Raw genomic sequence first — 13,401 nt, 5'->3', positions numbered from 1 at the left:
CCCTTGGAAGAGGGAGTGACGTCAGGTTAAAGCTACTGGGACGCGTCCCGGCATCTTTAAATCACCGCGCCCTGGCCTCTTCGGCCTCCGTCCGCTGCGGCCGAGGGGTCGGGCTTCTCAGTTGCTGACCCACCGCCACCGACTGCGCTCATCCCGTGGGTCTGCTTTTTGCTCGGTTTGTGATGTGGAAGGGGGAAGGGGAAGGATAAAAATAACAATGCGTCCGAGGGAGGAGGGACTGGAAGCCAGATTTCTGAGGTTTTATTTTTATTTATTTATTTTTGAGAGAGTGTCTTGCTCTGTCGCCTGGGCTGGAGTGCGGTGGTGTGATCACTGCCCACTGCAGCCTGCAACTCCTGGGCTCAAGCGATCCTACCGCCGCAGCCTTCCGGGTAGCTGGGGCTACCGGCGCACGCCACCATGGCCCGGCTAAATTTTATTTTTTGTGGAGACGGAGACTCTACCAGAGAGTCCCACATGTTGGCCAGGCTGGTCTCGAATTCCTGGCCTCAAGCGATCCTCCCGCCTCGGCCTCCCAAAGCACTGGGATTACAGGCATGAGCCACCGCGCCTGATTTCAGAGTTTTTGAAGCAGAAAGGGAAACGTTTCCATCTAGAAAGAGGGCGGACAGACAGGGCGCCTGGAATCCCTGGGGAATAGGGTCTGGGCTCTGGATTTTTTAGGTCCTGGAGAGAGACACTCAAGAACCGAAGGGGACCGGGGGGAGGACTGAGGCCTTTGTTCCGAGTGGGGCGGCTAGGAAAGGAAAAGGCTAGGTGCTCCCTGACCCAGGTCTTCTCCACCCGTTGCTTTCCAGCCATGCCTCCGCCGCAGGGTGACGTGACCGCCTTGTTCCTGGGGCCTCCTGGCTTGGGGAAGTCCGCGCTGATCGCGGCGCTGTGCGACAAGGATGTGGAGACGCTCGAGGCCCCCGAGGGACGGCCGGACTCCGGGGTTCCCAGCCTAAGAGCTGCGGGCCCAGGCCTTTTTCTGGGCGAGCTGAGCTGCCCACCTGCAACGCCGGGGCCCTGGGCGGCTGAAGCCAACGTGCTGGTACTGGTGCTGCCCGGACCCGAGGGGAACGGGGAACCCTTGGCTGCAGCCCTGGGAGAGGCAGCGCGGGCCGCCCTGGCCCGAGGGACCCCGCTACTGGCTGTGCGGAACCTCCGTCCTGGGGATTCACAGACTGCGGCCCAGGCCCGTGATCAGACAGCAGCTCTGCTGAACAGCGCGGGGTTGGGAGCTGCGGATCTGTTTGTGCTACCGGCGAACTGCGGCAGCAGCGACGGCTGCGAGGAGCTAGAGCGCCTCCGGGCGGCGCTGCAGAGCCAGGCAGAAGCGCTGCGGAGGTGAGTGCTTTCTGGCTTGGTCCCTTAGTTGAGACCCTGCACACCTAGGTCCTATTTGAGATCCATGAGATCCCTTCCCCAGTGAGTTTGGGGCAAAAGCTTAGCTCTATTATTATTATTTTTTTCCCAAGGGACAGGGTCTCGCTACGTTGACTAGGTTGAATTTGAACTCCTGGCCTTAAGCAATAATCCCGCCTCAGCTTCCCAAAGTGCTAGGATTACAGGCGTGAACCACCACACCCGGCCTTTTTTTTTTTTTGAGACAGGGTCTCACTCTATCGCCCAGGCTGGAGTGCAGTGCTGCTATCCTAGCTCACTGAGGGCCTCCACCTCCTGGACTCAAATGATCCTCCTGCCTCAGCCTCCAGAGTAGCTAATAGGACAGGCTGCAAAACAGGATCTCACTGTTTCCCCAGGCTGGTCTTAAATTCTTGGCCTCAAGCCATGCCCCCACCCAGGCTTCCCAAAGCCCTAGGATTAAAAGGGAAAATCTTAACACTTTATCTGCTGGGGCCCTGAGGCTCCTTTTTCTAGGCCCTGCCCCAAGCAAGGTGATCCGCCCTCCCTGGCCTCCCAAAGTGCTGGGATTATAGGCGTGAGGCACTTTGCCCAGCCCCCTGGAAGATTTTACCTGAAAACTCTAATCCTTGAGCCCTCCCCACCATCAGTTTGGTTTTCAAGTGACCTAAAGCCACACCAGCAATGAGGATCTTGGGGCATCCTCATCCACCTCCTTTCTCCAGCTCCCTCTCGTTTCTGTGCCCACTTGCTGGCTACCTCCTGAATTTGCTCTACCACCTGCCAGCCTCCTCATTTTACAGACTTTAAAATGAGGCTCAGAGAGGGACAGTCCCTTGTCCTAGTACACTATCATCTTTTTTCCTTAGCCTCACCTGGTGGGGAGTCACCTTAGCCACTCCCCCTTGGTAAGAACTAGTAGATGAAATTTCTCCCCTCACTGACCCTCCTTAGGCCCAGCCTCTGAAAAGAGTGCCTTGGCGACCTTGTCTGTCTCAAATAGTGCTGGACTTGTGTTTAGGCCACAATACAGTTGCGATTCTTTGTTCTAGGCCCCACCTTCTCTGAGTTTTGTCCCACCCAGCACAGCCGACCCTTGGAAAAGCCCCGCCCCCAAATACTGTATTCCATGGAAGTCTTAGCCCAATCCCCATTTTAGGCTAGAGTGGGAAACCTGCCCTTAAGTCCACCTGTTCAATAATCAAGACTCCATTATTGCTTGAAGCCCCGCCCATATCATCATGGCCCCTCCCCATCTGGTTTCTGTTTGCCTTGCCGTCAGTCTGGCCTTTCCCTTTCCTATCCCTGCCCCATTCTGGGATCATTAGGAAAGCTCCGCCCTTGTCATTCATAGCCCAGTCCATGTCACCCAGCCCCTCTTCTGCCTTTGACCCTGACCCTTCTTGTCCCCACAGGCTCCTGCCCCCGGCCCAGGATGGCTTCGAGGTGCTGGGTGCAGCAGAGCTGGAGGCTGTGCGTGAGGCCTTTGAGACCGGCGGCCTGGAGGCTGCGCTGTCGTGGGTGCGCTCAGGCCTGGAGCGCCTGGGCAGCGCACGGCTAGACTTGGCCGTGGCCGGCAAGGCTGACGTGGGCCTTGTGGTGGACATGCTGCTTGGATTGGATCCTGGCGACCCAGGTGCTGCGCCTGCTTCGGCGCCCACGGGGCCCACTCCCTTCCCGGCCCCAGAGCGCCCGAATGTGGTGCTCTGGACTGTGCCTCTGGGTCCCACGGGCACTGCCACCACCGCGGCCGCAGCCTCTCACCCAACGCACTACGACGCCCTCATCCTCGTCACCCCTGGGGCCCCCACTGAGAAGGACTGGGCCCAGGTCCAGGCCTTGGTGCTACCAGATGCGCCTCTTGTCTGCGTGCGCACAGACGGCGAGGGCGAGGATCCGGAGTATTTGGGAGAAGGAAAGATGGAGAAACCCAACGGCGAGAGCTTAAAGAACGCAGGCGGAGGGGGATTGGAGAATGCACTCAGTAAGGGAAGGGAGAAATGTAGCGCTGGATCGCAGAAAGCAGGCAGCGGGGAAGGTCCTGAGAAAGCTGGCAGCGAGGGTTTGCAGCAGGTTGTCGGCATGAAGAAATCAGGTGGTGGCGACTCAGAGCGGGCCGCCGTGTTAAGCCCGGAGGACGAGACGTGGGAGGTGTTGGAGGAGGCACCGCCGCCAGTGTTCCCCCTACGGCCTGGTGGACTCCCAGGGCTATGCGAATGGCTGCGGCAAGCGCTCCCCCCAGCCCAGGCAGGGGCGCTGCTGCTGGCACTGCCACCAGCATCTCCCAGCGCTGCCCGAACCAAGGCTGCGGCGTTGCGGGCCGGGGCGTGGAGGCCAGCTCTGCTGGCTAGTCTGGCAGCGGCGGCGGCACCACTCCCAGGGCTGGGCTGGGCATGCGACGTGGCACTTCTGCGGGGTCAGCTGGCGGAGTGGCGACGGGGCCTGGGACTGGAACCCGCGGCACTGGCTCGACGTGAGCGTGCCCTGGGCCTGGCTCCTGGGGAGCTGGCAGCGCGCGCTCATTTCCCAGGCCCGGTGACGCGCGCCGAGGTCGAAGCAAGGCTGGGCGCCTGGGCGGGCGAGGGCACTGCTGGGGGCGCAGCACTGGGTGCTCTCTCCTTCCTGTGGCCTGCGGGTGGCGCAGCGGCGACAGGTGGCCTGGGCTACCGAGCGGCTCACGGCGTACTGCTGCAGGCTCTGGATGAGATGCGGGCTGATGCTGAGGCTGTACTGGCACCCCCTGAGTCTGCCCAGTGAGAGGTGGGAGGGGGCTTGAGGGTCCAGACTGTGGCAGGGGATGCCTGGGCTTAATCCTGGGTGCTTGAAAGGGATGTGGACTCTGATTTCTAGCAGGGATGTGTGACTTCTCATCACCTGGATTCAGAGAGTCTGGGGGACAGGAATCCTAATTTCTTTTTTTTTTTTCTTTTTTTTTTTTTTTTTTGAAACGAAGTCTCTTGTTGCCCAGGCTGGAGTGCAATGGCGCGATCTCGGCTCACTGCAACCTCTCCCTCCCAGGTTCAAGCGATTCTCCTGCCTCAGCGTCCGGAGTAGCTGGATTTACAGGTGCCTGCCACCAAGCCTGGCTAATTTTTGTATTTTTAGTAGCCTGTTGGCCAGGCTGCCCTTGAATTCCTGACCTCAGGCGATCCACCCGCCCGGGCCTCCCAAAGTGCTAGGATTACAGGCGTGAGCCACCGTGCCCTGCCAGGAATCCTGATTTCTTTGGGAACCATGGTGCATGACATCCAGACCCTTCTGTCCTGAAGGAAGTTGGTGGCCCAGAGTCTAGCAGAGACTATGTCTTTGTCTCCTAGGGAGTAGAAACTGGAGTTACTGGATGTTTAGTCCTCCAGGGGAGGGGAGAAGTCCTGTTTCCTAATTGGTGGGGAGGTGTCCATGACTGGTACCTAAACTCCACTATAGGGGAGGGAGACCTGAGCGCCCCAGGGAGCTGGAACTCTTGGGCTTCAGAGCCTCAGAGGGAAACAGGGTCTACATTTCTCTGGGGGAAAAAGCCTGCACACAGGTCCCCAAGGAGCAGTGGGCTTTGAGTCTTGATGGGGTGGCGGAGGCCTCCGGGGTCTCAGACTCTAGGGTCCTAAGATGGCTGTGGACCTTGGTTCCTAATTCTTGGGTAAGGGGAGGTCTGCATCTGGAGGACGGATCAGGGGGCTTGTGGGAGAAAGCTGGAGACTTCTTGATCTCTCCTGGGGAGTGGATGGGTTTCTATAATTGCCCTCCAAAAGTATGTAGGGAGGGTGGTCCCACAAAAATGAGGTGAGGTGGGTAAGAGGTCTGGGCATGGTGGGCTCTAGAAGTAGCCAGGGACCAGGAATGAGGCCTTCTGGGTGTGGAAGGGCAGGAAAGAATACCTCAGAGACAGCTCCTCCAAACCTTGTATTGGGATCCCGGCAACTGCCTCTGTGAGTGTGACTGGGAAGGGATATGACTGCCTTCATCTTCTAGGTGCTGAGCAATTCAGATGATCTCTGGGGAGTCTGTTTCTCTGTCTCTCTTCTTCAGGAAAAGAGTCTGTTTCTCTCTTTTTTTGGCCTTGGTGTTTTGTGCAACTTCCTTTTTGGAAGAACAGCTGTACTGCTGCATTGGTCCAAACACTTCTGTATGGACACCTTAGGTATCCCCAAGAGACTCTGCTTTCTGATGTACATAGAGGGTACTGCGCTGAGCCAGGGGCCCACCAAATGGGTGGCCAGGCATTTGAGACCATGGGAATATGCCAGGAGTGAATGAAGCAAAGGCAGAAACCACAGTGCCTGGAATGTTCTAGGCTGCTAGCCACATGTAGGGGAAAAGCTGCAGGTTACAGAATTCTTCAGTGTCAAAAACAGAAAAGGAGGATCTGAGAATCCAAGCGATAGAATCCCTTTTGTTGTAGACAGAAAGAGCAAAGTCCAGAGAGGGCAGGCTTGAGGCCCTGAGGGTCTGGCCCTTGCTTATTCTCATTCACTGCCCCTTCCCACTCCTGTCCAGCCTGATAGGCTTTCCTTCCTTTTTTTATTTTTTTGAGATGGAGTCTCGCCCTGTCACGCAGCCTGGAGTACAGGGATGTGATCACCGCTCACTTCAATCTCCTGCTCCCAGCTTCAAGCGATTCTCCTGCCTCAGCCTCCCGAGTATCTGAGATGACAGGCATGTGCCACCACACCTGGCTAATTTTTGTATTTGAGTAGAGAAGGGGTTTCACCCTGTTGGCCAGGCTGGTCTCAAACTCCTGACCTCAGGTGATCTACCCGCCTCAGCCTCCCAAAGTGCTGGGATTACACGTGTGAGCCATCATGCCCACCTGACTTTCTTTCTGATGCCTGAGTGGCCACCTTGAGTCCTGCCTGGGGACCCTTGCACCTGCTGTTCTCTTTCCTTCAAGGCTCTACTCACAACTTCCTGTTCTACTCTCAAACCTTCCTGTGACTCGCTCAGTCAGATCTCAGCTCACATATCCCCTCAGGGAGGCCTTCGCCTCCCTGACCACCCTATCTGAAGTAACTCACATCCCCCCATTCATTTCAGCCAGTTGAGTTTCCTTGTAGCAATTATTACTGTCAAAAATGATCTTATTTATTTACCTATTTACTGGCTTTTGACCCGTTGCCTGTCCTGTTCTCTGTTGTTCCCCCAGTATCTAGAACAATAGGTGACTGATACAATAGGTGCTTCGTAAATATTTTTTACTATTATTATTATTATTATTTTAGAGACAGGGTCTTGCTCTGTTGCCTAGGCTGGAATACAGTGGGATGATCGTGGCTCAGTGCCACCTCCAGCTCCTGGGCTCAAATGATCCTCCCACCTCTGCCTACAGAGTAGCTGGGACTGTAGGTACACAGCACCAAATTTTTTTTTTTTTTTTTTTTTTTTTTTGAGACGGAGTCTCGCTCTGCCGCCCAGGCTGGAGTGCAGTGGCCGGATCTCAGCTCACTGCAAGCTCCGCCTCCCGGGTTTACGCCATTCTCCTGCCTCAGCCTCCCAAGTAACTGGGACTACAGGCGCCCGCCACCTCGCCCGGCTAGTGTTTTTGTATTTTTTAGTAGAGACGGGGTTTCACCGGGTTAGCCAGGATGGTCTCGATCTCCTGACCTCGTGATCCGCCCGTCTCGGCCTCCCAAAGTGCTGGGATTACAGGCTTGAGCCACCGCGCCCGGCCAGCACCAAATTTTTTGTAGAGACGGGTTCTAGCTTTGTAGCCCACACTAGTGTTGAACTCCTGGCCTCAAGTGATCCTCCTGCCTTGATGGAATTGCAGGTGTGAGCCACCACACCCAGCCTACATGTTTATTTCATTGATCAGTGTCAGAACTAGGATTGGAATTTCGATTGTTGATCTCTTGCCACAAGATAGGAAAATGGAGCAAGATAAGGAGAAACAAGCATTTAATTGGAGAGAACACCCTTGTCTGAGGTCAGGGGCCTGGGAAGCAAGCGCAACTTTGCCACTGTCACTGTGTGTTACTTGGACAGTGCCTTATTTTCCCATCTGTGAAATGAAAGGGCTGGACAAGAACCTTCAAGAGTTTTGAGATCCTGTCTCTCTTAGAAGCTGAAGACAAGGGTGACTGATCCAAGGGGAGATACTCAAGGGATGGTACCACTGTCTCCCCCACTGCTGACACAATTTGTCCCATCAAAGTTGAGTTATCTACCATGGGGAAGAGCACTTGGTTCTATACTGAATGGCTCCAGGCATTTCCATGAAAGCTCTTTCAGCTTTAGGGGAAGAATATTCATACATATCTGTAATATCCACTACATCTCTTTACCCCCTCATATTAGTGTCTAAGCCCTGCAATCAGGCATGTCAGCCACGTGATGGAATGGGAGAGCTTCAGGGCAGCACTGTCCAGTAGAAGCAAAATGCAAGCCACATATATGTCATTTTAAGTTTTCTTTTCTTTTCTTTTTTTTTTTTTTTTTCAGATGGAGCTTCACTGTGTCACCCAGGCTGGAGTGCAGTGGCAATATCTCGGCTCACTGCAGCCTCCGCCTCCCAGGTTCAAGTGATTCTCTTGCCTCAGCCTTCTGAGTAGCTGGGATTACAGGCATATGCCACCATGCCTGGCTAATTTTTGTATTTTTAGTAGAGACGAGGTTTCACCATGTTGGTCAGGCTGGTCTCGAACTACCGACCTCAGGCCACCCGCCTCGGCCTCCCAAAGTCCTGGGATTACAGGTGTGAGCCATCACGCCCAGCTAATTTTTATATTTTTATTTTATTTATTTATTTATTTTTTGGAGACAGAGTCTTGCTCTGTCACCCAGGCTGGAGTGCAGTGGTGCGATCTTGGCTCACTGCAATCTCAGCCTCCCAAGTAGCTGGGATGACAGGCACGCACCATCACGCCCAGCTAATTTTTGTATTTTTAGTAGAGATGGGGTTTCACTGTGTTGGACAGGCTGGTCTTGAACTCCTGACCTCAGGTGATCCATTGGCCTCATCCTCCCAAAGTGCTGGGATTATAGGCATGAGCCACCACACCCAGCCTAATTTTTGTATTTTTGGTAGAGATGGGGTTTCAGCACATTGGCTAAACTGGTCTTGAACTCATGGCCTCAAGTTATCTGCCCACCTCAGCCTCCTAAAGTGCTCAGATTACAGCCAAGTTTTCTAATAGCCACATTAGAGTAGTAAAAGGAAACAGGTTAAATTCATTTTAACATGTTTTACTTAACCCAATGTATCTAAAATAGCTTTCAACATATCGTCGTTTTTTGTTTTGTTTTGTTTGTTTGAGATGGTGCTTCGCTCTGTTGCCCAGGCTGGAGTGCAGTGGCACAATCTCAGTGCACTGCAACCTCCACCTTCCGGGTTCAAGTGATTCTCCTGCCTCAGCCTCCCGAGTAGCTGGGATTACAGGCACCCGCCACCATGCCCACTGATTTTTGTATTTTTGGTTAGAGATGGGATTTTGCCATGTTGGCCGGGCTAGTCTCAAACTCCTGACCTCAGGTGATCCGCCCACCTCGGCCTCCCAAAGTACTAGGATTACAGGCGTGAGCCACTGCGCCTGGCATCATCGGTATTTAAATGAGTTATGTTACATTCTTTTATGCTGTCTTCAAAATCTGGTGTATATTTTACACTTACACCAAATCTCAATTACCATGATACATTTTCATCCAAAATGCTTGACCTGTTTTTCAATTTCATAAAATTCATAGTTGGAGAAGTAGATTTACATATCCAAGTTGTTCCAATTATATAATAGTTTTCCAAAAACTGAGATGGGTGTCAATTTTTTTTTTTTTTTTTTGAGATGAAGTCTCACTCTGTCGCCCAGGCTGGAGTGCAGTGGTGCGATCTCGGCTCACTGCAAGCTCCGCCTCCCGGGTTCATGCCATTCTCCTGCCTCAGCCTCCCGAGTAGCTGGGACTATAGGCACCCGCCACCACGCCTGGCTAATTTTTTGTATTTTTAGTAGAGACGGGGTTTCACCATGTTAGCCAGGATGGTCTCGATCTGACCTCGTGATCCGCCCGCCTTGGCCTCCCAAAGTGCTGGGATTACAGGCGTGAGCCACCGCGCCCGGCCGAGTGTCAATGTTTTAAGTAGAGATGCGGGTCTTGTTACGTTGACCAAGCTAGTGGGTTTTTTTGTTTTGTTTGTTTTGTTTTGTTTTGTTTTGTTTTGAGACAGAGTCTCACTTTGTCACCCAGGCTGGAGTGCAGTGGGCATGACCTCGGCTCACTGCAACCTCTGCCTCCCAGGTTCAACTGATTCTCTTGCATCAGCCTCCTGAGTAGCTGGGACTACAGGTGTGTGCCACCATGCCTGGCTAATTTTGATATTTGTCTTAGAGACAGGGTTTCACCACATTGGCCATGCTCATCTTGAACTCCTGACCTCAGTCGATCCGCCCACCTCAGCCTCCTGAAGTGCTAGGATTACATACATAAGCCACCACGCCTGCCACCAATCTGGTTTTGAACCCCCAGCCTCAAGTGATCCTCCCACCTCAGCCTTCCAAAGTGCTGGTATTACAGGCATGGGCAACCACACCTGGCCTCAGCTGTTCAATTAAAAGTAAATAAAATTCTCCGTTTCATTGGCAGTAGTACGGTGTTAATACAGAGTAGCCACATGTGGTTAGTGGCTACAGTATTGGACAGTGCAGGTATAGAATACTTCTATCAACATAGAAAATTCTATCAGTCTAGCTCTAGGGGCAGATAGTCCTTCTACTGACTTGGGCAAGTCACTCCACAAATGGCATCTACCTCACATGGTTATGGTGAGAATTCAGCGTGTGTATGTATATGCATGCATACACACACATAACAGTGCACCGTTTCCTGAAAAGCCTGACACAGGGAGCTCAGACATGAGTGCCACCCACCCCTGGGCAGCACCAAGATGGCTCTAGTCTGGGTGCCTTTGTCTCACCCCCATGCCTTTGCTCGGAGTGTGCTCCTCATTTTTCTGCCACTTTGACCCTGTCTCTGATTTGGTCCTGTCTGACATCACTGCTATATGCTTTGCTGCTCTCAATTTCCTCTGCCCTCATGCCAGCAGGAGTCATGCCAGAGATCATATCTGAGAAAGCAAGACAATTTTGTGTGTGTGTGTCTGTGCCCATAGAGGAGTGCTGGTTGTGTTGATATAGTTGTAGATTGGTTGTGTTTACATCGTTGTATATATTGACATGCTTGAGTGTTATGACTTCTTTTGGGGGTGGTCGCCTTTTAAATCATGACTTTTGATGGGATTGAATTTTAGTCTTTGTGAAGACATAAGTAGGTATCTGTCTCTGGGAGCATCCAAGCAGAAAAGACTAAGACTCCCTTGTAGACAGATCACTGGCCTCCATTGGAGTGTGTCTGCATGGCACCACAGGGCTGGAAGACCCTTGGAGGCAGGAATTCAAGGAAATGTATGATGAATTTTGGCACTGCCATCAGAAGCAGAACAGGCATGGAAAACTTGGGTGAGTGGACGAGACAACCTCATCACTACAGCAGAGTTCCATACATTCCTGAACAATGATGGAGGGATTTGTGTCCACTGCAGTGGGGAACCATGAAGGACACATCAAGGGTGTGGTTGGCCTATGGTGCTCTTTGGAGGAATGAATAAAAATGAATAGAAATCCTATTGCGTGTCTGTTCTTTTGGAGTTTGAGGGAAAAGAAAGATCCTTGAGATTTTAACTGGGCTGGAAACCTAGACTCCAGCATCTGGGCATAGGAGGGATGGTGGGGAATCTGCTGGGAAAAGACTGGGCTGTGATCAAGAGAATTTATCAGTATCTGAGTTTTGCCACCTTGGAAGGAGTGCAGGCAGACTTACTGTTTAAACATTGGGAGCTTATGATGCTAAAGCGCCTTAGCTCTGGAGCCAGCTGTACCCATTAATGACCCCAATTGGGCCAGCCTTTCTGTAGCCATGCCCTTGGATTGTTGCTCTCCTTTTAGACTTGACTATGTGGTTTGCTTCAGCCACTAGAACAATAGCAAACATGATACAAGCAGAGGCTTGAAAAGTACTTAAGCAGCCGGGTGCGGTGGCTCACACCTGTAATCCCAGCACTTTGGGAGGCCGAGGCGGGCGGATCATAAGGTCAGGAGATCAAGACCATCCTGGCTAACACAGTGAAACCCTGTCTTTACTAAAAATGCAAAAAATTAGCCGGGTGTGGTGGTGCACACCTGTAGTCCCAGCTACTCGGGAGGCTGAGGCAGGAGAATAGCTTGAACCTGGAAGGTGGAAGTTGCAGTGAGGTGAGACTGCACCACTGTACTCCAGCCTGGGCAACAGAGCGAGACTTCGTCTCAAAAAAAAAGAAAAAAAAAGTGCTTATGCACTGGGACTTCCTCTTTTGCTCCCCTTGGTATCCCTACCACCACTGCCACATCCAACCCCCAGGCTGGCTGAGCATGGTGGCTTATACCCATAATCCCAGCACTTAGGGAGGCAAAGGGAAGAATTTCATGAGCCCAGGAGATCGAGACCAGCCTGGGCAACATGGCAAGACCCCCATCTCTACAAAAAAGCAACTACAACAAAATTAGCCAGATGTGGTGGTGTGTGCCTGTGGTCCCAACTACATCGGGGAGGCTGAGGCAAGCAGATTGTTTGAGCCCAGTCAAGGCTGAAGTGAGCTACGATGGCTCCACTGCACTCCAGCCTGGGTGACAGAGCAAGACAATGTCTAAAAAAATAAAAAGAAGAAAAGAAAAAGAAAAGACCTGGACTAACCTGCTGGGTAATAAAGAGAAAAGAGACACATGGCCCAGTCATCCTTGATCCCCGCCACCCATAGCCAACCGACCGCTGGAACAGAGCTCCCTAGCTGATAGGCAGCTGAACCCTGCTGAGACCAGCGAAACAACTGCCCAGCTGATCCCAGACCAAGTGGCAACCCAGAGAATCATCAACTAAATAGGTGATTGTTCTAAACCACTAAATTTTGGAATGGTTTGTTATGTAGCAAAAGCAACTAATAACAGACTTGTTCTCTCTGTGTGTGATGTGGTCTCTTTCTGCCCAACAACATGACTCAGTGATTAAAATCTTAAACTCTGCCACTTTTTAGGCTGTGGGACCTCCAATGTGACAGCCCTCTGAGCCTCCGATGTCTCCTGAAAACAGGGATGCGAATAATAGTGCCTATCACATAAAGTAGTGAAAATAAAATGAAAAACAGCTTCTAAGGGGTCATGGTAGTCATTTGTGCTGTTAATGAAACATGTCCAGTCCTCTGCCTTCTGACCTTGGGGCAGGATCTCACTTCCTGGTCCCCATGTGGCCAGGTGGGCCATGTGACTAACTCCATCCAGTGACTTGTATTAAGTCACTTCTGGATCACAGCGTGTGATTACCCATGGTAAACTTCCTGTGACACAGAAATTGGCCACGTTCAAATTGGTGGATGCTTTATTTATTTATTTATTTATTTATTTATTTATTTATTTATTTAAGACAGGGTCTCTGTCAGCTAGGCTGGAGTGCAGTGGCAAGATCTCAGCTCACTGCTGCCTCCACCTTCCAGATTCAAGCAATCCTCCCGCCTCAGCCTCCCAGGTAGCTGGGACTACAGGTGTGCACCACCACGCCTGGCTATTTTTTTTTTTTTTTTTTTTTTGTATTTTTGCCCAGATGGGTCTCAAACTCCTGGGCTCAAGTGGTCCTCCTGCCTCGGCCTCCCAAAGTGCTGGGATGACAGGCGTGAGCCACCACACCCTGCCAGTGGCTGATTTATGACTATGATGAGCAGAACACCCTCTGGATAGTGCTAGGGTGAAGGAAAAGTTAACCTTTTGAGAATGGGCAGTCATTCAGCAAATATCCACTCCTCTCCCTTCCACTGGAGGGGGAGTATATTTCCCTGCTCCACTGATGGGTTTGACCATTTGATTTACTTAATGGAATTTTAGCAGACCTAACCTTAGCAAGGGCCTTAAATGCCCTTGGCTTTTGTGCTCCCGTGATGTGCCATGAGAACATTTGCCAGGGAGCTGCTGATCCCAGAAAATTGTGGAATCTCATGGAAGAGACCTGAATCCTCCCAAACTGGAACCA

The 13,401-nt window shown here is 52.1% G+C and overlaps 1 protein-coding gene across 7 annotated transcripts; it reads left to right on the top strand.

Annotated features, from left to right (window-relative positions):
- The first annotated feature begins 20 nt into the window (after positions 1 to 20).
- Positions 21 to 12,528, top strand: IRGQ (immunity related GTPase Q). 7 transcript variants are annotated; one of them, XR_013408643.1, is made up of 4 exons: positions 21 to 155; positions 819 to 1,350; positions 2,784 to 4,255; positions 12,007 to 12,528. XR_013408643.1 is itself a non-coding variant. In XM_077976348.1 (4 exons), exons 2-3 carry the CDS (start codon positions 821 to 823, stop codon positions 4,123 to 4,125), a joined length of 1,872 nt encoding a protein of 623 aa, XP_077832474.1. In that variant the 5' UTR covers positions 21 to 155; positions 819 to 820; the 3' UTR covers positions 4,126 to 4,128; positions 4,337 to 5,417.
- The last annotated feature ends 873 nt before the right edge of the window (positions 12,529 to 13,401 follow it).

This window comes from Macaca mulatta, chromosome 19 (assembly GCF_049350105.2).
Source record: "Macaca mulatta isolate MMU2019108-1 chromosome 19, T2T-MMU8v2.0, whole genome shotgun sequence".
Lineage (NCBI taxonomy): Eukaryota > Metazoa > Chordata > Mammalia > Primates > Cercopithecidae > Macaca > Macaca mulatta.
This window is presented reverse-complemented; position numbering and strand designations above follow the sequence as displayed.